Here is a 23,197-nt window from a genome sequence, read left to right as displayed (position 1 = left end):
GAGTAGATGGGTAATAACAAGTAATGTGCCATTCAAAACCCAATGTTGCTGCCTGCATAAAAATACACACAGCCAAGGAGACAAATTACCACCTTTCAGTCCTGTCTCTAGAAGGGAACGTTCCAGTGACAGAAAACGACGCAGTTTGTGTATCAGCAGTGACAGATTCAGAGCTGTCATCAAGCCAATCAATGATTTTGACATCAAGAGACTCTCACATCTCTCACAGAGACACACACACAGACACACACAGCTCAGCAACTCTGGTGTACTTCAATGCAAAACTAATAAAATCCATCTAACAGCAGCAGCTGTTTTAAAATAAACACAAGGCCTATTAAACATATTAAAAAACACACTCTTGTTTTGCGTTCTACATGGACATATTTAATGCAAGATCTGCAAATAAGAAAATGTGCTGTCAAATTAATTAGAGGGATTTCTTCTTTTTCCTCTAAATGCATTTAATTATAATTCGTATCTGTGGAGCAAATGGATTTAGATGCACATATGCATAAAAATGGATGAGCTTGACTGCTTATTGATATGTGTGCATGACACTGACTGTAAATGTTTACAAATACATGTGTTACAGTGAAAGTTCACACACACACACATGCTGAACTGGGACATTGCTCATCCTATAAAGATAAATACACACTAGGGACTGTTAGGAAACAGCTTTGTTGTTGGCAAACACTGGAGTTCTCAAACACTCATTTACCCGGCTCTTCTTTCCCTTTATTCTCCTTTCTTTTCCATCCCCCTCCTCTAATCTCTCATTCCTTTTTCCCGCTTCACATCTCCTTCCTCTGCTTCTCCCCGTTTATATTTGTGCTTTTTACCCCACTAGCTGCAGGGATTAAAGTTGCCAATGTTGTTCAGCTGTTTCCCGCCCTCTTCGGCTGCTCTCCATTCATTTCTCTTCTGCACTCTACCTCTGCAGCCCTCTTTAATCTTCCTTCTATTTATTTGTTCTGTCCTCCTTTCTCTTGATTACATATTTTAAAGAACTGTGCACCGATAAAGCTCGAGCCCTTCTCCATTTCCTCCACTTCTCCGTCTCTGACAAACAAACAAAAAGAGCTGTGAGTAAACACATATACATGAATGCACACGCGCATCGGCATTAATGTATGAGCGTGCGCACACAAAGATAAGGTCGATACAAATCCACTTCACCCTGTTCGACCCGGCATATTTGCCAGTTTTCACTTCTCTCCAGAGTAAAGACACCAGAAGGGGATTCAATACGCGCTATAATAGAAACAGCACCTGATGTTAACCGGGCATTACTCTTAATTATTTCTTTATGGGCAGCAGCTTCCCCCAGCTAAGTTTTCCACTCTTGTTTAACAATAAAATCTGTTCTGGTAATAAAGAGAAATCCAAAATGAATTTCCATGTAGTGGCCACAGCTGGAGTCATTTCAAACTCTATAGTTTCCTAATTTTTCACCACTTTTTACCCACAATGCTAACAGCCCATTTGTTTGAACCTCAAAGCCAAACTAAACTATCAACTGACAAGCCAACCAATTAAAGAGGTGGCCCCTTATCCTCTGGTTAAAATTGAATTATTAAACAGAAAGTTCAAAGAATAAACCAACAAAATTAGTAGCCCATGAATAATAAGTTACAATATTGGCTTAATCACCAAGCCAGTGATTCTGACTTCCACGACATACAAACACACACATCAAGCCCACAATCCAATTATAATTCCTCTCATATAGAACCGCAAAGCAATTAGAGTAATTTAATTAATTTGCTGTCTCCTGATTTATCCCCTATTTTTTTTTTCTCCTCGGAAGAGTAAATTGAAGAGAAATACGGTCTCATCGTCATACGGAGCTAGTTACAAAGCTATAGCTCTCGGCTATGCATACGAGAGGCAGTGAGAAGAAGAAATTAATAGTTGTGGAAAAGTGTAGCATTTCCAGGCAAATGCAGTGGAACTAATGAGGCACTTGTTTGGAACAAAAAGATCCACGGCCTGCTGTTTGTGAGAGGGAAACAAAGATTATCTTACTAAGTAGAAGTAACTGAAGGAGAAGGTCAGATTTGCTGCAAGTATTTAGCTTAATTGCGTTTTTGTTGTTTGTCAAATGCAACAGTAATTTCAGTTGTACATTTAAGGGAAATTGCAACAACTATGCAAGACAAAGAACATTTAAATCACAGTTAGTCAGCCGTCTTTTGTAACAGTTGCTATCGTAATGCAGTGTATCACCACATGGCGGCGCCTCCTGTCTCACGACTGGTGTCACCCCCTTTTTGTTCTTCTTCGCACTCCTCCTGTAATGGATGCTCCCGTGTGTACGCGGACTAGTGTGCTCTTCAGTAATGTGTGGTAGAGGTAGCACTTATTTTTGATATTGTAAATAAATGAGTACTTTTTGGAAAGTCAGAAGCTGTTGCTCATTCGCTATCCACCTGGACACCTCCGCGGCTGGCTTCATCTCCACCGCACGTTACAACTGGCGCCCGAACTTTTTCCCCTTGGACTTCAGACGATTTTTGCATCCCGCCGAGGATTCTTCTCTTCTAGCACGTGAACTGTCTCGGAAATCCCCCAAGTTTTGCGGACGCTCGGACGTTTTCTCCAGCCATGGCCGCAGCCTCAGCTCAGGTGGGACCCGACTAATTTCTGGATACCGCGGTGTGCCGCTGCTCTGCTTGGGAGAAAGAAAAAGAGAGAAGCTGACTCCGCGACGCGAATGGACTCCGTGGATTTGTTATTTGGACGTGCTGTTGGTTTCGTCTTCTAAGGATTAATTCTTCTGTGGAGAGCCTGGACATGAACATTTCTGCTGGCTTTCCATTCCCCTTTCCCTCTGCTGAGACTGACTGTAGCACATGTAAGTGAGAACTTGGCCGACTACAACCGTTGGTGCTGGTCTTCGGCTCAGTATAACGAAACGATTTAAAATTAATCTTTGCATTTTTGTCTTTCTAGTCTGATCTGACTCTTTTACTACTATATCAATAACTACACTGTGCCCTGGAGCGGCTTAATTTTTTTGAAATCACAATGGCACACTGCCCAGACGACTCTGACTCAGACATGGAACTTACCTCGTTACCTATGTGCCAGATAGTTGAAAATGTGACTCCTAGCCTTAGCCAACAAGTGGTGGAGTTAAGAACTGAGGTGAATAAGCTTAGTGATTGTTTACGTGACTCACTGAACATACAGCAGAGTTTACTAAGGCAGTGGGACCAACTCACAATGGGGAGCTCTCCCCCTCCTGCAGTCCCACAGTCTCCTGTTTTCCCAATGGCCACATCGACACCTCATGTTCCTGCGAGAGACAAAACTGAACCCACCAACAGTACCAATCCGTTCCTGCCCAGCAACCCATTTCAACCTACAAATCCTTTTCTCCCATCTCACTCACTTGAGCTCAGCAGCACTTCCAGAGTGATTGCGGCAGGACTGGTTAAATGCAGTTGGCACATACAAAGCCTCATTGAACCTAACCGATGGGCAATTGCTAAACGAACTGCCACACTTTCTTGCAAAAGAGCCCGGGAAATGGTTCAAGGCATTGAGCTCCCACATCACATCATGGGCTCAATTCTGTCAACTGTTTAAGACAGTTTTTCTGCCCTCCGACAACCAAGAACGCATCCTGAGAGGAATTTTAGATCGTGTTCAGGCTCAGGACGAACCACTCCCAACCTTTGTTCCCCACATGTTGAGTGAGTTTGACAAACTGAAGAGTCCTCCACCTGAAAAAGACAGAATCGACCTAATTAGTAAACATGCTCTTGAAAAATACAGAGTTGCCCTGTATGGCGCTAATGTCACTTCTGTAATGGACCTGCTGCTACGTGCTCATGAGCTTCACTCAGTGCTTGGACCACAAAGACCACAGCCTGCTTTATGTAGCAAAGACAACTATAAGCCTGAACCTTACTGCTTCAAATGCTCTCAGCCAGGGTTCACCACACGCACCTGCCCAAACTGTAACACCCAACCTCATTTGCCACAACGAGCCTCGAACACCGCTAGGCATGGCCCAGTCCAGCCATTGCCGGCACCTGGCCCCTCTGACCCTGGCCATGAAAAGGTGGAATTAAGCAGCACCACATCCCAGCCACAATACAGGCAGTCGGGAAACTACAGGGGGGGGAGGACATTTCACAGAGGCCAACCTTCCCCCAGTTACTAACGGAGCCTCACACGCCCGATTCACTACAGGGTGGACACAGTCTTGGACACTTGGAAGACAATTTTTCACAAGTCCACTGGAATACCCCACTAAGAACGAAAGTGAACTTCAATGCTTCATCTGTGGATGCTACCCTCGACACGGGTGCTTCCCTCTCGGCTGTACGAACAGATCTCATTCAAGTAAATGACTCTCACCCTAGAAACACAAGTGAGTGGAATGGTCCTGCAGTTAACCTCGCCAATAATGCTCCCTGTATCCCTGACGGTGTTATTTGGCTCAATATTGGATTCATGAACAAGAACTTTTACCAGCGTTTTGCAATAATACCAGATTTGTCCTCTCCTTTCATTCTGGGAATGGATTTTATGGCAAGAGCTTCTGTTTCTATTCACATTCCCACTAGAACCGTCTACATTGAGGACATCCCCTGCCCACTCGCAGACGATGAAGAGGACCTTCAAAATGATTACTCACATTCACCTGGAACACTGATGTCTTTGGACTTGGTTCGCTCAGACTTAACAGCCAAACTGTCTGAAGCAAGTCGCTCAGAGAACAACAAGGATGCTTTACTCAATCTGCTCAGCAAGTTTAGCTCCTTGTTTGATGGTCAACTTGGTCGAACGGCTCTCACTGAGCACGCCATAGAGACTGGCAATGCAACACCTGTCAATCTCCCACCCTATCGCACGTCACCTGCTAAGAAACGTGTGATTGAAGAACAAGTACAACAAATGTTGAAGGACAACATCATTGAACCTTCCACAAGCCCTTGGGCAGCTCCTGTAGTCATTGTAAATAGAGCGGCCACGGAACCAAGGTTTTGTGTGGACTTTCGAGGGCTCAACCAAGTTGCCCGAAAAGACTCTTATCCCCTGCCTCGTGTAGATGAGTCTTTGGACTTTCTGGCAAGAGGAAAGTTTGTCTCGACATTGGACTTAGCGCGAGGCTATTGGCAGGTTGCTGTAGCAGAGGACTCGAAGCCTAAAACTGCCTTCATCTCTCACTGTGGTCTCTTCCAGTTTCGGGTGCTGCCCTTTGGGCTCTGCAACGCACCTGCAACTTTTCAGAGACTCATGAACTCTGTGCTTGCTGGCCTCATTTACAAAACGTGCGCAGTCTACCTGGATGACATTGTTATCGCCTCACCTACCTTTGAACAGCACTTAGTGGATCTTGAGGAGGTGCTGGGCAGACTCCAGGCTGCTGGCTTGTCATTGAAGCTCAAAAAGTGCCAATTCTGCCTCGATGAATTCACCTTTCTCGGGTACCGCATCACATCATCAGGTGTTAAGCCCGATCCAGACAAAGTAAAGGCGGTTAAGGAGTTTGATACCCCAACCTCAGTGAAACACGTCCGTCAGTTCCTTGGCTTGACTGGCAATTATCGACGCTTCATTCAGAATTATGCCCGCCATGCCGAACCTCTTCACGCCATCACCAGAAAGGACAATGCTTTCCACTGGGACGACAGCTGTCGAAGGGCCATGGACACTTTGAAGGATCATGTCACATCAGCCCCGATCCTGTCATTTCCAGACTTCAACCGTCCCTTTTCCATTCACGCCGATGCATGTGACATTGGTCTTGGGGCAGTGTTGATGCAAAAGGATGACAAGGGTCGTGAGTACGTTGTGGCTTTTGCTAGTCGCTCCCTTCACAAAGCTGAACTAACCTACTGCACTTCAGAGAAGGAGTGCCTCGCTGTGATATGGGCTCTGGAACACTTCCGCCCGTATGTTGAAGGTGTTCATGTTACTATCTTCACTGACCACAACAGTCTCAGGTGGCTCATGTCTCGTCAAAACCCAACGGGCCGACTCGCCCGCTGGTCACTTCGTTTGCAGGACTTTGATTTCACAATAGTGCACAAACCTGGTGCACAAAACAAAGTTCCCGACGCACTGTCACGCAACCTTTTGCCTCTGACCTGTGACAGGCCGACTGATCTTTTACCAGATCATGCTGTTATGGGCAGCCTGGACATTCGTACTCTGCCCCCCGTCATTCTGGCTGACCGTTCACAATTGAGACAGCTGCAGTTAGACGATCACGTCACAGGTCCACTCCTCAGAGACATTGAAGCAGACTCTCTGAACAGCTCGGACAATGCCACCTTGTTACAGTATGTTGTGTATGACTCTCTTTTGTATCACAGGGAACCCAAGTCCACATGTGCTTTGCACCCTTTGAAAGAGCTGAAACTGTTTGCCCCTACTTCCATGAGAGGCACCTTGCTGGACTATTACCATGACCACCCCACAGCAGGTCACTTGGGTGTTTCTAAGACATTGGCTAGACTGCGTTTTAGGTTTTTCTGGCCCAAAATGGCAGCTGATGTGAAACGCTATGTGATTTCATGCTCAGTGTGCCAACTCACCAAGCCAAGTCAGAAAAAAGCAGCCGGTCTTATGGTTCCCATTGTCCCCCAGAAACCCTGGGAGTATGTGGGTGTGGATTTTGTTGGGCCACTTCCCCGCACCCCCACTGGTAATGCTTATTTGATCGTGTTTGTTGACTATTTGACTAAATGGGTTGAAGCCAGTGCTGTCAAAGAAGCTACATCTCAGGTAGCAGCTGGTAAATTCGTCACTGACATTTTTGCTAGACATGGTACACCCACTTACCTGATTTCTGACAGAGGGTCTCCTTTTGTGAGTGAGCTTTTTGAACATGTTGTTTCTGCATTAGGCTCGGTGCACAGACTCACTACGGCATATCACCCTCAGACAAATGCTACTGAACGCGTCAACCGGACTCTGAAAACTGCAATCCGCGCTTATGTAGGTGATAAGCACACATCATGGGACAAGTTTCTCCCTCAGATTTGCTTTGCTCTGCGCACCGCCCCTCATGACAGTACAGGTTTGACTCCTGCCATGATGCTTTATGGTCGTGAGTTAGACACCCCGCTTGACCTTATCACTCAGCCTTCTACAGCAGGTGTTGATGAACCGGGTGTGCCTTACCCTGAGACTCTGAGATCCTCCCTGCAGGAAGCTCACGACCACGCCAAAGCAGCTTTGGACTATAGCCATGACAGACAAAAACATTACTATGACTTGAGACATCGATATGCCACGTTTCGTGTTGGTGACCTTGTGAGAGTTAAGACGCACCCCAGGTCAGATGCTCAGTCTAACTTTACTGCTAAACTTGCACCACTGTTTCAGGGACCATTGTGTGTATCTCAGAGACTCAGTGATGTTAATTACAGGCTCACTTGGGTGGACTCCGGTGTGGATGCAGGTGTTTATCATGTTGTGAACATGCAACCGTTCCATACCTGGGACTCTCTCACTTCCAAAGAACATTCTGTTTCATCGCCTGCCGAGAGAGAGACCGCAGAGGGTCTGAACTCTGACTCTCAGGCCCACCCTGGCCCCCCTGCAGACACTGACATTGGCTCTGAGCCATTCCCCTTTGATTTACCGGACATTGACTCTTCTTCTGGTGTGGGCGCTGTTCCAGAGAGTGTTTCACCCAGATCTGTCCAGCGCCCAGCTGCTGGTGGACATTACAATCTCAGGCCCAGACGTTGCCCCAGAGTTACGTCTGGCTGGAGCAACAAAAGATGGACTAATGATTTTCACACAACCAGGCTTGATCTGAAGTGAAATGTTCTGGTTAAACCTGTTTGATGCTGTCTTGTTGCATTGCTACTTTGAGTCATGATATGTAGATGTTTCTGTTTGCTCTACTTAATCCAGTTTTATGGCTCTTTAGTGCATTAAGGTTCATTCTTGGCATTTACTTTAAAAACAAAAAAAAGGAAAAAGTGAAAAAACTAAGAAGACTGATTTTCCACTGTACATATTCGTCTTATTTTCACCAATTTCATTTTTAAATGGTCTTTTGCCCTGTGTGTGTGCACCAATCTTAGCTGTAACCTCTATGTATAGGGTACTGTTAGGTGTGGTGTGTGTTTTTTCAGCTGTGTACGGCTGAGGACAGCCTTTTTCTCACCAGGGGGGACTATGTAACAGTTGCTATCGTAATGCAGTGTATCACCACATGGCGGCGCCTCCTGTCTCACGACTGGTGTCACCCCCTTTTTGTTCTTCTTCGCACTCCTCCTGTAATGGATGCTCCCGTGTGTACGCGGACTAGTGTGCTCTTCAGTAATGTGTGGTAGAGGTAGCACTTATTTTTGATATTGTAAATAAATGAGTACTTTTTGGAAAGCCAGAAGCTGTTGCTCATTCGCTATCCACCTGCACACCTCCGCGGCTGGCTTCATCTCCACCAAGAAGGTCTTTGCCCGAGTCTCGTAAGCTAGCAGACAACAGGACCACAGCGATCGATAACACTGACTTCTAACCTTTCTGGTTTGCTTAAAGCTAAGTGATGCCTGCACAGGATCTTCGATCCAAGCTGCATGGCTACAAGCAGCCTTATCGAAAAGAGTAAACAATCTGAGAAAAGTCTAAATTATCCACAGAAACACATTTCTTCAGTTACTTTATTCACCTTGTAACTTTGCCTATAGGTTAGAACGACCAACATCTTCTCATTGGATTAGGTATTTATAAAAGTAGCCTTTCATTAAATATTATATTAAACCAGTTTGTGGTTTTTAGACAAATCTACGCTGTCTGCTAGTCTCATTTGTCTGCAACATTTTAAACAAACTTCAATTTCATACGCTGACAGCAGGACTCATAAAGACTGACACCGCGGGTGCACTTGGCTGGTCCATCAAGGCCACTGCTGATGCAGAAATCTTATGCAAGAGATTTGTCCCTGTGATACTGCTGAATGTTAATGCAAATACAGACAGAGAAAAAAGGTCTGGGCATTTGAAAATCAAAAACTGAATGATGTAAAAAAGGAAGTATCAAGCTGATGCTATTATTCCACATTCGTGCTGACCTGTAGGTCTGAGAAGATTGTCAGTACTTGTGTTTAAGAAATGGAGAAACAACACTAAGCTACAAAATGTGTCCAGAGATGCTTTTTGCTTTACTTTATGCATAAAAAGTCATCAGAGCATCTACTGAAAGAAAGATATCTGGATGCATTCGTGAACAGAATAATCTGGGTATGTGTGTGTGTGCATATCTATAGCAGTAAAATATGTGCAGTACAGAAGGGGTTCAATAGGCCTGGTGTGCACAGCCTGCAGCAGGTGAGCATTATTCGCAGGGAAAACCTTCTCCATATATCACAAACTGAATAGAGTAACTCTGAAAAGACCTGCAGTGGGAGAGTGTGAAAGAAAAAAGGAATACAGAATGAGGGGAAGGACAGGAGAAATGGAGTGATCGAGAACTCCTGCAGCTATCTTTCTTGCATCTGAAGAGCCCAGAGGAAGATAGGAGATGAATATGGAGGATCCTCCTCCCACTCACTTCTCACTTTTTTCTCCTGAATTCCTTCCACTCTTTTTTTCTTTCAACATTTTCACTCGTCCGTGTCCATTTCATTCATTAGACCTGTTTTTAACCCTTCCCTTCCTGTACGTTACCTTTACTCTTCTTTTCCTTGTGATCCCATCACTCATGTTTTATTTCCATCATTTCTGCAGATCTTTTTTCCCTCCTCTCTCTTCTGTCAAGCTGTTGATCACCCTGCAGCCCCCCCACCCCACCTCTCATTTTTCATTAATTTCCTGCTTATATCTTTTATACAGAGCCTAAAGCCCCCGCACCCACCCCTCTCACTGGCTTTGTCTTTGATTCTTTGACACACGTTTTACAGCAGTTCTCTCCATCCCCTTGTACACATCACCATCTCTTTCTTTCTGCTGCCCTGTGTCTGCTTATTTATTTATAGGCCGTTGCCGTTTCTCTCCTGTGGATATGCTGTTGCGGGAGCGTGTGTGTGTGTGAGCACAGCTATCCTAGTAGAGCGCTGCCCTTCACACAAGATCAATTAGTCTTTCTTTCTCTGCATCTCTCTCACACATACTGACACAAACACACACACACACACTTGCTGAAGTGCGTAGGTATAATGTTGAGACAGAGTGATGGTTGGACAATCGAAGCTGGGAACTGTTGATGCAATTTACTGTAAATTCAGACGTAGATTTAAAGATTTTTGGATTTGGAATCCAACTCTCTCACCATCATTTCACTATTTTTTCCCTTGTTCATTGCGTTTACTTGATTCACTTAGGGTTTTTACTCTTTTATTAATTAAAAATGCTGTACTTATTAGATAAAAATATTTGAGGACTTAACAGTTGCCCTGTTGGTTTAGACATCACATTGCATTCCCAGATTTGAGGGTGATTACCTGCATATACAGAAATCTCAGTTTAGATTTAAATTTTTCTATGAATGGCATAAACATTTTGCTCTGATCTTACAAATTATTTGTTTTAAGCACATTTGCCTGCATGCAAAGCTGAAAATAAGATTCATTTTCACAACAAAAGTTTAAGCTCACTTGAAAAATGGCAAAAAAAATCATATTTTGCATGGTTTCAACATGCAACAAGAAGAAATGGGAGAGAGAAAAAACATTTTTTGAGCATGCAAGTTATTGAAATCAACGCTTCAACTGAAACAGGCTGTTTTACAGCTGATCAAAAGTTTAGGACCACACCTCCAAAGAAACCTGTAACCTGTAAACTTCCCTTGCCATCCATCCCCAAAAGTTCTCAATTGGATTTAGATCAGGGGAACATGCAGGATGACCCAAAAGAGTGATGTTATTCTCCTGGAAGAAGTCCCCTGTCCTGCAGGTATTGTGTACTGTACCATTGTCCTGTTGTCCTGTTGAAAAACCTGCAGTCGTTACCACATAGACGAGGGCCCTCAGTCATGAAGGATGCTCTCTGCAACATCTGGACATAGCCAGCCACCGTTTGACGCCCCTGCACCTCCTGAAGCTCCATTGTTCCAAGGAAAAAGCACCTCAGACCATTATGGCGCCCCCTCCACCGTGGTGCATTGAAAACATCACTTCAGTCTCAGATGCCGTCTGATGTTTATGGCGCTGCAGTCAGCACCAGTAATGGCCTTAATTTGGGTTGAGGATTGTCCAGTGTCTTGATGGACAGCCAATTGGATCCTCTGGCTCAGTGCTGGTGAAAGTTTTTTGGGGTCTTCCACTTGACTTTTTTGTTCCATAACCCTCTGGATCATTTAACAAATTCCAAATGACTGTCTTACTGCGTCCAGCTCGGCAGCGATGGCACTTTGCGAGAGACCCTGCTTATGCAGTTCAACAACCTGACCACGTTCAAAAAGGGAACGTTTTTTTTGCTTTTGCCATCAGAACGTCATGACAGTGTGACTGCCTGACAGAAAATGACAATGAATCCTCATTTTTGCACAGATTTGGCCTTTTAAAAGCATGAGGTCCTACACTTTTGATCAGGTGTTTCAGTTTAAGCGTTGTTTTCAATAAATTGCATGCTCAAATTTTTTTTTGTCTCACTCCCATTTCTTCTTGTTGCATGTTGAAGCTCTACTTGGAACCTTGTTAACCATACAAAATATGATTTTTTGCCATTTTTTAAGTGGTCTTAAACTTTTGATCGAGACTGTGGTCTTTCATTTTTGAATTAGCAACACAATGGAATAAAATGCGAAGATCAGAAAACCAGTAACTCAAGGGTTGCCATTGTGGTTATTTTCCCATGTTTTGAATATTTAATTATGATGGTAAAAAAATATGCATTGATCTTCCTGCTGCAGTGATAAACTCGGACATTTTCACTGTGATGTGTTTTATTATGCGAGCTTGCTAAATTGCTAACTAAATCTAATAATCTTTAATCTCTGCTTCAAGAAAATAACAAAAGGAAATTCAGTGCAGAAAAACTAAGAAATAAAACCAAAAAAACATCAATTTTATGTTAACCTAACACACTATCATACCTGTTCATATATGATCAGCACAATGTTGTGAGACTCAGCTCAGGACCTTGTCTGAAATCTCACATGCAGCACACAGCAGGAGTCTGCATCACACACAGACTCCTGCAGGAAGATGCCAATTACCTGCCCTATTCTCACATGGCTGCACGGGCACAGAGATCATGCAGAGTTTGAAGAAGAGCTGGCAGGTTAAAGATAGGTTTCTTTGGACATTTGGGTTCTCTCATCCACCTCTTTGAGTATTATATTTATTCATTTTTAGTTAACATTTATTTTACCATGACATCAAAATTCTCTTTACAAGACAGACTAGCCTGATATTAAAAACCAACAAATACAACAGGAAGTGTTATGATAAAAAGAGAAAAGGAAAACTGAGTTTGAAAGCAAAGCTGAAGATTTACTGGTCTGTGTACATTTCTACCCTCATCTATGGCTATGAGCTGTGGGTAGTGACCAAAAGAATAAGATGGCTAAGCCAAGCTGCAAAAGTAAGTTTTCTCTGAAAGGTGTCTAGGTTCACTCATAAGGACAGGATGAGGAGCTCTGTGAGAGTCATTTGTGAGAGGGTCAGAGTAGAGCCACTACTCCTCATACTGAAAGGAACCACTTGAGGTGATTCAGACATCCGACTGCGATGCCTTCATGACGCCTCCCAAGTGAGGTGTTTCTGACATGTCCAACTGGGAAGGGGCCCCGGGGCAAATTCAAGACACGCTGGAGAGATTATGTCTCTCAGTTGGCTTGGGAACGCTTCAGTGTCCCCCCCAGAAGAGTTGACGGAGGTGACTAAAGAGAGAGATCTGGGCCTTTCTACTTTCAGACTGCTGCTGCCATGACCCAGACTCAGATAGGCTGCAGAAAATGGATGGATGGATGATAATATCTACTAAAGTCTAGGACTACATCAAGTAACTTAATCTTCCCTAATCCCCATGGTAGCAATTGAACACTCTCCGACTCGCTTTCTTAGTATTAAAAACAGTAAAGATTGATCTATACTAAAATTAAACACAATCCAGAAGTTTTGAGATGACTATAAAAGGCATCAGGACGGTTAAATAAACCCATATCTCTGTACTAATTTATACTGGTAAGGTTATGCAATCCTCCCTCATCTCAGTGAACAGCACTTTGAATGCACTCAGACTTTATGCTTATCCTAAAACCAGGTCTGATAAACGCCCTGAATCCAGGCACACATACACAAATATAGGGAACTGATTTCTTTCTTTCTTTCTTTACATCTGATGACATATTAGTCATTCATGGGTGAAACGCAGATTGTTTAGTTTCCTTGACAGTGTACTGCCTGAGCCAAACAGAAACAGGCACACAGTGACTCACCTGTATGCTGGAAGTGTCGTCACCCCGTAACTCATAGCTTCCTCCCAGCGTCCCAGGTGAACTGAAGCATCTAAAGCCATGTCTGTAATTCTGAGCTTGTATAGATTTTCCTCAGGAATTTCACCACCAACGCTTGATAACAGATGCCTACTGCTCTCCAACAGCATTTCCCAATCTGGAAGGTGAATTAAGGAAAAGTAACATTTATCCTGCATCCCCGAAAATATGATTAAAGCTGCAGACTCCTCAGGGAAATCTTAAGGATTTATGAAAACAACATTGCATAAATTAGTTTACTTCTCTGCGCTGAATGATATAAACTATCTGATGTTTGTCTCTCTCCCTCCTTTGTGTTGTTTTATGATGAAAATGGTTACGCCAGCTTTATGGTGATGAAAGCACAGAATCTCAATCCACTTTTAATTAGACTCTTAATTACTCGGAGCTGCCAACCAACCAGTGAAGCCACCACCATCATCATTTGTACATCAGTACATGAAGTTCTGATCTAATCTGATCAGCACCAAAGTAATTCGATCTTACTTACGACCTAACTTAAGACAGTCGAGTTACAGTATCATGTTTCATTAAGCAACTAAACTCTCATTACTTGATGCTTGTCTTATCAGTTACATGAAATATGAACAGCAGACAATTACAAGAAGTTCTCATAGAGATTCGGTGTCCACTGGCTTTAGAGGAACTTGACAGAGACAAAGGATACTGGACTCGGCTTTCAGCCCTTCCAGTCTTGGTAGAGCCTCCTTCAGCAGGCGCCATTTTCCTTCTTCACCCGAGAGCATGAGTCCATCCTGAGCAAAGACATTAGTAAGGAGGGACTACTTTAACATCCACACTGATGAGCAGAAATCTATGTCTAAAACAACCAAACGATCTCGTGAACATACAAGGTCTGATCAACAAATTCTGGGAATCAATCAAAAACTTTTAAGTTTAAGTTTAACAACTTAGATTCTCCATAGAGTAGTGGTTTACACATTCACCTAAAAAACGAAAAACAAAATCCCCAGTTCAATTTTGGGAGGAGACAAAAAAATCTTTGGGTTTGTGACAGGAAGGGCATCCGGTATAAAAATCTGCCATTTCCAATATGTGGAGCTACTCGCTGTAGCAATCCGTAGTGAACAAGGGAGGAGCTGAAAGGAGCTTTAAGTTTCATAACCTTTAAAATAACTTCTTGTGTAGATCACTCCCTGAAGGTCACATTATGAACAACACAATTATCACTCACCACCAGCCCTGCTCGCCAGAACTGTCTCCCCGTGGGAGTACAGCTGATTTCAGCACACAGTGCAGAAGTTAAGGGGACAGAATGGGGCCTCCAGAGATCCATCTATGCATAACCGCTGTGGTGTGATGGAATAAATAAACACTAGATTAAGTTTATTAAAAACCCATTGTGTGATTCACAGTGACCTAGTGACCTGTGACCCGTTTCAGGCCAGGAAGGAAAAGGTTACAAGATTAAAGGGAATGAGAAAGAGAAATCTATCCTAAAACGTAGCTTTTTTCTTTAAAATTATGAGTAAAATTTTGTAAAATAAGCGTGCAATTTGTGTAAATCCTAACACATGCACAGAGAGAAAACAGCCATGCGCTGGTTTGATGTCGAGATTAAAGACAAGTAGAATGAAAGAGAAAGTGTGTGTTTCTGTCACTACTGTGTGCAGAACAAAGGTCGGTGGCAAAAAATGAATCAATGCCATTGTTCCAGAGAGTCAACTGAGTGCTCCGTCTTAACTCGTCTCAAACAAACACAGAAGCATAAAAAGCGCAGTGCTAGAGTAAGAGTGAAGTGCCATATAAAGCACAGAGAGAACAAAGCTAGAGGCTGAAGTCGCAGCAGTGACAAAAAGATGATATGAGTGAGAGAAAAGAAAACAGACACATCGAAAGAAAGCGCAGGAGGAAGATGGAGCAGATTAAGATAGATGGAAAAGAAAACTGCAGCCGCAAGACAAGATAATTTTTCTCATTTTTCAGTAGGTGGTCAGAGAGTGAGAGTGGATGTGACGAGGTGGAGCGTGACCGAGTGACAGAGGGGAAGACGAGGAGGAGAGCAGGAGATAACACAGGATGTGTGAGAGAGTGACGGAGGGAAAGGGAGAGGAGGACAGGAAAGGGTACACCGAAACACGTTACGCACCGATACACTCTAACAGAAAGTGTGTGTGTGTGTGTGTGTGTGTGTGTGTGTGTGTGTGTGTGTGTGTGTGTGTGTGTGTGTGTGTGTGTGTCTGTGAAACAGAGAGAGAGACAGGCAGTAAGGATGTACGGTTGAAATTCCACAAATATCTTTTACAAAGTTAAAAACGATCACGATAAGGTGCAAAATCATCATCCACACACAGAAGTGTGTGAAAGAGTGTGTTTCTGCACTTTGAAAGTGGCTAACCATGTGCACACTATGGACTCAGTTATAATGATAAGAGGACAAAAGGATCAATACAGACTTTTAACCAGTTTATTGGAGCTGTTCTTATTGGAAATTGATATAGACGTTTCAAAATGATCTGTCATGAATGAAACAGTGACATTTCCACCACTACATCCATCGCAGGCACTCACTCACTCAACAAATATATTTTCGCCCGTGTCGTTCTACACTCATCGTAGAGTAAAAATATAATATTCGAGCTATGGCGACAGCGATATGTGCAAGTCTCAAATGTGACCCCTCACCAAAAAAGATCAGGTATGATTTGGAAGAGTCTGGAAATCTAGAGGGCTACCACCTTTGGTGATGATAGCTGCTTTGCTCTGATTGTTGGACATATGAGGGGGGAAAAACACCCAAATAAGTAGCTGTAATCCTGATTAGAAGTGAATGAAGGCCGCAATTTAATTTGTTTGCCTCTGACCTTGTCTCGCGAGTCACATCGCTGGCAGTGACAGGTAAAATGGTACTGCTCCTCCAGCTGCCTCTGCCGATCTTCAGTCAGTGACAACGTCTCGATGTAACTTATAGTTAGCTGGACAGAGAGAGAGAGAGAGCGGCTTAGTTTGAGAAACAAACAGTTTGCTCAAATTTAATTTTCACTTTTACCTACAGCACTTAAATAAATTTGAGGCCATATTTTGAGGATCAGTGTTAAGCACATATCTATATTAGACATTTGGAAAACAGACTAAAAAGAAGAAATGTGATACTGTAGAAGTAATGCGCGCGTGTGTGTGTTTGTGTGTCTTGTAGGACAGATGGCTTGGATTAATCTCATTATATATAGTCACAAGGGATGATGAAGTACGGAAAATTGGAGAAAACACTGCCAAGTTAGGAGCTGTGATCCGGCTTGTGTTGCTATGAAATTTCACTTGGCTACATCTTGTAATAATTCTTTAATAACATTTAATTCAGTGTACATCTATCAAATACTGGATAAGTATACAGTATTTGTTACTTGCATAATAAAATTCACTTCATGGCAGATATAGTTCTTGGTTTCAGATTCTATATCGTTCAAAAGCCATACTGTGAGGTTATTTTCTTCATCATACCTCATCTTCAGGGTCGATATCCCGAACAGCTCTGAGCTCCAGTTTCGTCCCCTCAAACACCATCACGCAGTTTGGCCGGCAGTCGTGGTTTAACAGAGATAAACTGAAAGATGGCAAACAGAGAGCGGGAGGAGAATGAATTGAGGGAAAAGTGAAAGAGAGAAAAGAGATGGACAAAAAGTTGGAGGAAGCCTGAGAGATGTGTGATAAAATGTTTAACTTGCAAATAAACTCTAACAAAGTTTGTATGTGTTTGTGTCGCCCTCCTTAAACGATGACTGGCAGCCCTTTCTCCTAAATACTCGTACACCGAGAGGAAACAGCATGAGATAAAGGATGAGAAACTGTTTACTTGTGGTGTTTGGAAAATATAAGAAGTGACTCATTCCTGCTGAGCCGCCAGCTGCTACATGTCCAACTGTTTTGGGGTTTCAGTCAGTCCGGTGCTGACTGTAATGCTACTTTGTGGCAGCATAATGATGAGAGAAAAAACACACGCTGGGTGACATTTCTCCCTAAAGATAAAAAGATCCCGACTCCAAGGTGCTGTTAGGGGCTTAAAAATCATCTGGCAATGTTACCTTTAATTCTGCACATTTAAGACGGAGCTCTCAAACAAAACACTCACGCAAGCAAAAAGTTACATGCACACACACATATGTACACACAAAATTCCCTGCACAGTGTGACAAAATGAGTAGTCTGCTTCTGTCATAACAAATGTCACTCTTTATTTCTTTCTGTTGGTCTATCTGCCTCTCAGACAGGCGCACAATAAATCAGGAAACGATGGGTACTCCACTTCTGTCACAACAAAGGCTTTTATCTCATTTCCCAATTTTATTACCGACACAAATCAGCTTCCTGCTCATTCACTCCCAAATTTATTTTGACAGCATCTTGATGGAGACACTGATACCACATATAAGTGGTTTTACTTACAGTTTTTATTTACAATACACAAGTGTTTTTTTTTCCCTTTAAAATTAACCAGTATCCACAAACAAGCTACTTTAGGAACTGTACGAACGTTTTCCACATGTGATGCATTTCCCACTGACATGTAGGTACAATCGAATGGAGACAACCATGAGAGGTGAGATGTTTAAATTATGGATGTACTAGATAAAAGTAAAAATATTCTTGGCAGGTTATTGGCTGAATTGCCTACAAAGTGTCACATAAGATTGTTGTAGTGAAAATTCCCTGTAGCAAAACTTTATTAGCTAGTAGATCCTGGTAGCACGCTGACTGTTCCTGTCCAACTGTGGTTTTCTAAAGGTTAAAGAACTTGAAGCATGGAAAGATGGATTCTCTCATGATTGTAATCTTGCACATCTCAAGAGAATCCAACTGCTTTGCAAGCTGAATTAATTAACTGAAAGACCTGATGTGCATCGTTCTCATGCTGAGCATGTAACTGTGCGTGTTGATATTGTGCTTTTTAAAGAAGTACTTGACGACCTCTGTGACCCATAAAAAGACATTTAATGTCACTGCACACATGGCCGTGAAAAATACTGAAGAGGCTTGTCTGTTTTTATGACCCCTTCCATTACCGCTGCACTCGTTTATCATATTCAGCAAAACAATAGGTCCAACAGATAAAGTGCGTGTGTGTGTGCGCGTGTGTTCAGTCTTTGTAAAAGTAACCCCCTGGCTTTGTTCTACAGTGAAGAAGTTGCAGGTTGAATATCAACTAGGAATCAAGCGCTCCAAACGATGCTTTTATCTGATAGGAGGAGGCTCATTAGCATACTAATTAGATTAATTAACTAAACCACATCTCACATTAACAGTATCGGCTCACACTAACTGAGACTAAGTGTTGCAGTAGCAGGGCGGAGAGCGAAATATTGTGTGAGATTGCAGATAGTAAAGGTCTATTATCCTTAATTATAACTGGTATTAAATTATGGAAAAGGCTTAGATATGTCATCTCTTTGTTTCTATTGTGAGCATCTTTCTTTCACAATTGATTCTTTTCTCAGCTTCGAGGTGGTTCACTGCTGTACTAACACAGGAGCATTAAACGCTAAACCCAAAATGTATATACCTTTTTAGTTAGACTTGAACCAGAATCTGTGGGGTTGGGAATCGAGAATCGGTTCCCAGTAGTTCAGTTACTTGGAAATGTTAGTCTGCTTGCCTACTGATTCTGCTTTTCGGTTCCATTTGCGCTTGTGCTAGAATCAGCTTATTTCAGTCTGTGTACTGGAGGAGGAATGCAATGGTAAAATGGAAAGAAACAACTAGATTATGCTGCTAAATGAACTTTGGCTTTTTGCAAACATCTACACCGACTGCCAGCCAAGAACCCAGAGTGATGTTAAAGCTGAGTGTGAATGAATGCCGACCACGAGTCCAGCAACCAGACATTGAATGTAAACAGGTAACAAACAGATGAGCAGTCAGGCTGTTGTTTCCATGACTGCAAACAGCTTCCGCAGTTTACCTGCTCATCTCTCTAAAGTAGCATCACTGCGGCTTTCATCGCTTTGAAATCTCTTTTGTGCCGGTTATTTCTGCATTGTGTTCATACCCAAATACGAAGAGAAAGATTGCATGTGTGTCTCTTTATGATACAGATTTGTGTTAGTGTGTGGGACTGTAGCCTCAGTTTATATTGTTAACTGGCAATTATGAGAGAGTGTGTTACAAGTCATTTTACGGAGAAACTAGAATATAATGTAACGAATAATGTAACAAATTACTTCTCTTTGGAGTAATTGAGTAACATACTGCATTACTTTAAAGAAAAGTGTTCTGTGTATTACAGGTAATAATTACTTTTTTTGAGTAATGACCCAAACACTGATCACAACAAAAGGGGGAAATAATCAATCATCAATAATGGAATCAGGAATTGCTAAACCCCTAATCACCTGCTTTAAATACACTTGCTTTATAAAGAAGTTGTTTTTTGCTATGATTCATTTGAGAACATTGACTGTGGTGAGGATTAAAGCGATCTAGCAATAGAGAAGTTGTATTGGCTGAAGCCTACCTGGCTACCATTGGGCGAGAGGCAGGGTAGAAACCTGGAGAGGTCACCAATCTGACACAGGGCCACTATCAATCCATGTAACCAAGCGGAAACTGATGTCATCCCATAGAGGCTGAGAAAATTTGATCTAATTTTTGATTTCCAACACAGTCAAGTGATTCCATTTTCTAAAAAGTGTGCTCCTCATAAACATCTCTCAGGTCTGCATGTTATACTGTTAAGTAATTTCTTTTCCCTGCTTTTGCTGCACTGCACCCCTGGGAGGATTTCCTTGCATCCACATGGGGGTTAAAACGAGGTAATATAAAATGTATGGTTGAGGAGGATTACAACACGTAATCTGTGCTATCAATTCAACTCTGAATCATTTTGCTTTTGATAGAGCGCTCTGAGGATTTCACATCATGTTGTCAATAGGCCAATTAGCAGTGAAAGAGGGTTATGGTACGGATGAGTGCAGCTGAGAGGAGAACGAGAAAGTCAGCTAATGAGAAAAAGAGTTTTTGAAATATAACAGAGACAGAAAATGAGCAGAAAGCGGTGAGATGAACGGAGGTGTAGTCTCACCACAGTAATCCCCCTCTCTTCGGCAAACCCATGGTTGCTAGGCAACCCAAAATATGAATAGGCAGGGGGACCATTCTGAGAACGGGCCCATTATTTATGGATGAGTTACAACACAAATCGCACATAGACCCACGTGGTTTGGCTGAGCTTTGGTAATGCCACTGCGACCATCTGACATCTCAACACGAACCAGATAAACTGGCAGGGATACCTGTGGTGTGTGTGTGTGTGTGTCTGTGTGTGTGACAACACTAACGACATGTACAACACCAGGCCAAATCCCACCCCATTCACCCGGGATTCAATACATGGATTACAGTGCATACAGTACTGCACTGCTGTGTGTGTCTCAGTGTGTATTCGTGTGTATTTTATGAGGACCATTTCAAGTTTTGGACCATGTGAGTGAGGGCCATGCTCACATCCCTAAATCAGGTCAAGGGGTTTATCAACACTTATGCACATGTGTGTAACCTGTGAGGTCTGTGTACACAGTTACAGTATTTCCACTACGATAGGTAGACATATCAGAATGAATGTGAATAAAACTGAGGCAGATATTCAAAATCTACACAACACCAGAGGTTGCCTTTCCTGAGCTATAGAGTAACTGTGACAGGAAGATTTTTAGTCTTTCGGTGAGTCTCTGCAGTGATACGAAAAGGCAAAAATATGCCAGTGCAAGGCTGTATACGGCCTTCATTCCACTTTCTAGGACAGCAGAGAGAGTGAATAATATTTTGTTAACTGCTCTACTAAAAATGGACGTACTTACTAGGGGTGCAACGATACTCGTATCGATATTGAACCGTTCGATACAGTGCTTTCGGTTCGGTACGCATATGTATCGAACAATACAAAATTTGTAATTTATTTTATCAACTTTCCTTCTGACGATGCTGTCTGTGTTGAGCGCTCAGTGAATCTGCGTTCGACTACTCCGCCTAGGCTGCACTGCCGAGCGCAGATCCACTGAGCGTTCAACACAGACAGCATTGTCAGAAGGAAGAGTGCAGGGCAAGCTAGCAGACAGAAGTTAAGCTCTCCTTGCAACATGGCAAATTGAACCTCCCCCACCCTCATTCAGATCTGGCGTTTGGAATTATTTTGGTTTTCATGTGACGTATGACCCTGAAGGTAAGCGCGTCATAGACTAAAGTAAAACAGTATGTTGGATGTGCCACGCAATGCTCAATTACATGGGTGGGAAGTAGTGTGTTAGTGCAGTTAGCTCATTAACGTGTTAGCCGTCTAGCCCCACGCACGGGGCGATCAGGGGTAGCTCGTTAACGGAGATTTGCCGTGTTGTGGCGTTAACGTCATTTCAACGAGATTAACGCTGACAGCACTAGTGGGAACACAACGAATATGACTGCACATTTACACCGACATCATCCTAGTGCAAAGACAAGTGGAAGCAGACAAAAACAACAAGCATGCATGCTACAAACTTTACCTGAGTCATTTAGACAGCCGTTAGCACATGATTCTCCTTATGGGGACCTGATATGTTTAATATTGTGGCGAGCTCAGACAAGGAGGAGACGGAGGTGTTGTTTGGTCTTGCTTCCCGTGAGCTAGCCAGGGAGCACAGCCGTTTATTGACATATGCAGAAGAACACTGCCGCTAGCTAACTGCTCAGCGCGGCAACCGCACAGCAACAACAACAACAACACACAGGGCGCCCTCTGACCCCGGAAGGACACACCGTCGCAGCGAGAGGGCATCACCCGTCACTATGGCAACATAAACAAAACATAACTGTACAAACAGAACCCCGAACAGCCCTTACCCGCTACATAGCCCCCACCTAAGGGGTCAGTCGTCCCCGACGACCCCATTACCCCACACAAAGTCCTGCAAATGTCCAGGTGCCTTCTTTTGGCGCACCGGCCGGTCACGACCGGGGGAAAAGTCACTCGGGTCAGAACATGGGGTGCCACCATCATCCCACTTCTGACACCAATGTGGCGAGCTCAGACAAGGAGGAGATGGAGGTGTGGTTTGGTCTTGCTTTCCGTGAGCTAGCCAAGGAGCACAGCCGTTTATTGACATCTGCAGAAGAACACTGCCGCTAGCTAACTGCTCAGCGCGGCAACCGCATAGCAGCAACAACAACAACAACAACAACAACACACAGGGCGCCCTCTGACCCCGGAAGGACACACCGTCGCAGCGAGAGGGCGTCACCCGTCACTATGGCAACATAAACAAAACATAACTGTACAAACAGAACCCCGAACAGCCCTGACCCGCTACAATATGCTGCTGAGAATATAGACCAGAAGAAGCGTATAGTATAGCTTTTATTTTGGAAAGAGCCATTTCTCTGTAATAAACTCTCTTTTCCAAAGATGAGTGATTCCTCAATCAGATACAGGGCTCGCAAAATCGCTAGCCCGACATCCCGGGGCTAGCGATTTTTCCAGTCGGGCTACCAAAATCTATCTCTGCCCTGCCCGTCGGGCTATTGTAGGAAGGAAAAATATATGTCAATGCTTTTGCGTTCTTTCGGAAATGTAGCTGGGTAATTATGTCATTGGCATCGGTGAGCCACTGTCAATATGTGACATATTGAAATCGCGTTTGAATTTGCGCTTGTTTTTTGCTTTCACTTTGCAATCGCGCGAACTGTGTATAGAGAGCGACAGTACTGATTGGTGAGTGATGATAATTTGCGCACCAATTCCTCTGACATCGTCTTATCAATCGTTAGCTTACTATGCAAACATGACAAGTGAAAT

At 43.3% G+C, this 23,197-nt stretch overlaps 1 protein-coding gene across 1 annotated transcript in view; it reads right to left on the bottom strand.

Annotated features, from left to right (window-relative positions):
* The window catches only part of smyd3 (SET and MYND domain containing 3), a 117,201-nt gene that overhangs the window by 3,005 nt on the left and 90,999 nt on the right, over positions 1-23,197 (bottom strand). Inside the window, exons 7-10 of the mRNA XM_026171213.2 lie at positions 16,879-16,981; positions 16,242-16,352; positions 14,084-14,171; positions 13,360-13,534 (exon numbers count right to left, since the gene is read on the bottom strand). Coding sequence (XP_026026998.2) covers positions 13,360-13,534; positions 14,084-14,171; positions 16,242-16,352; positions 16,879-16,981 — 477 coding nt within the window. The remainder of the gene's footprint in view (positions 1-13,359; positions 13,535-14,083; positions 14,172-16,241; positions 16,353-16,878; positions 16,982-23,197) is intronic.

Source organism: Astatotilapia calliptera, chromosome 1 (genome assembly GCF_964374335.1).
Source record: "Astatotilapia calliptera chromosome 1, fAstCal68.1, whole genome shotgun sequence".
Lineage (NCBI taxonomy): Eukaryota > Metazoa > Chordata > Actinopteri > Cichliformes > Cichlidae > Astatotilapia > Astatotilapia calliptera.
Note: the sequence above shows the minus strand (reverse complement) of the source record. Positions and strands in the feature narration are given on the sequence as shown.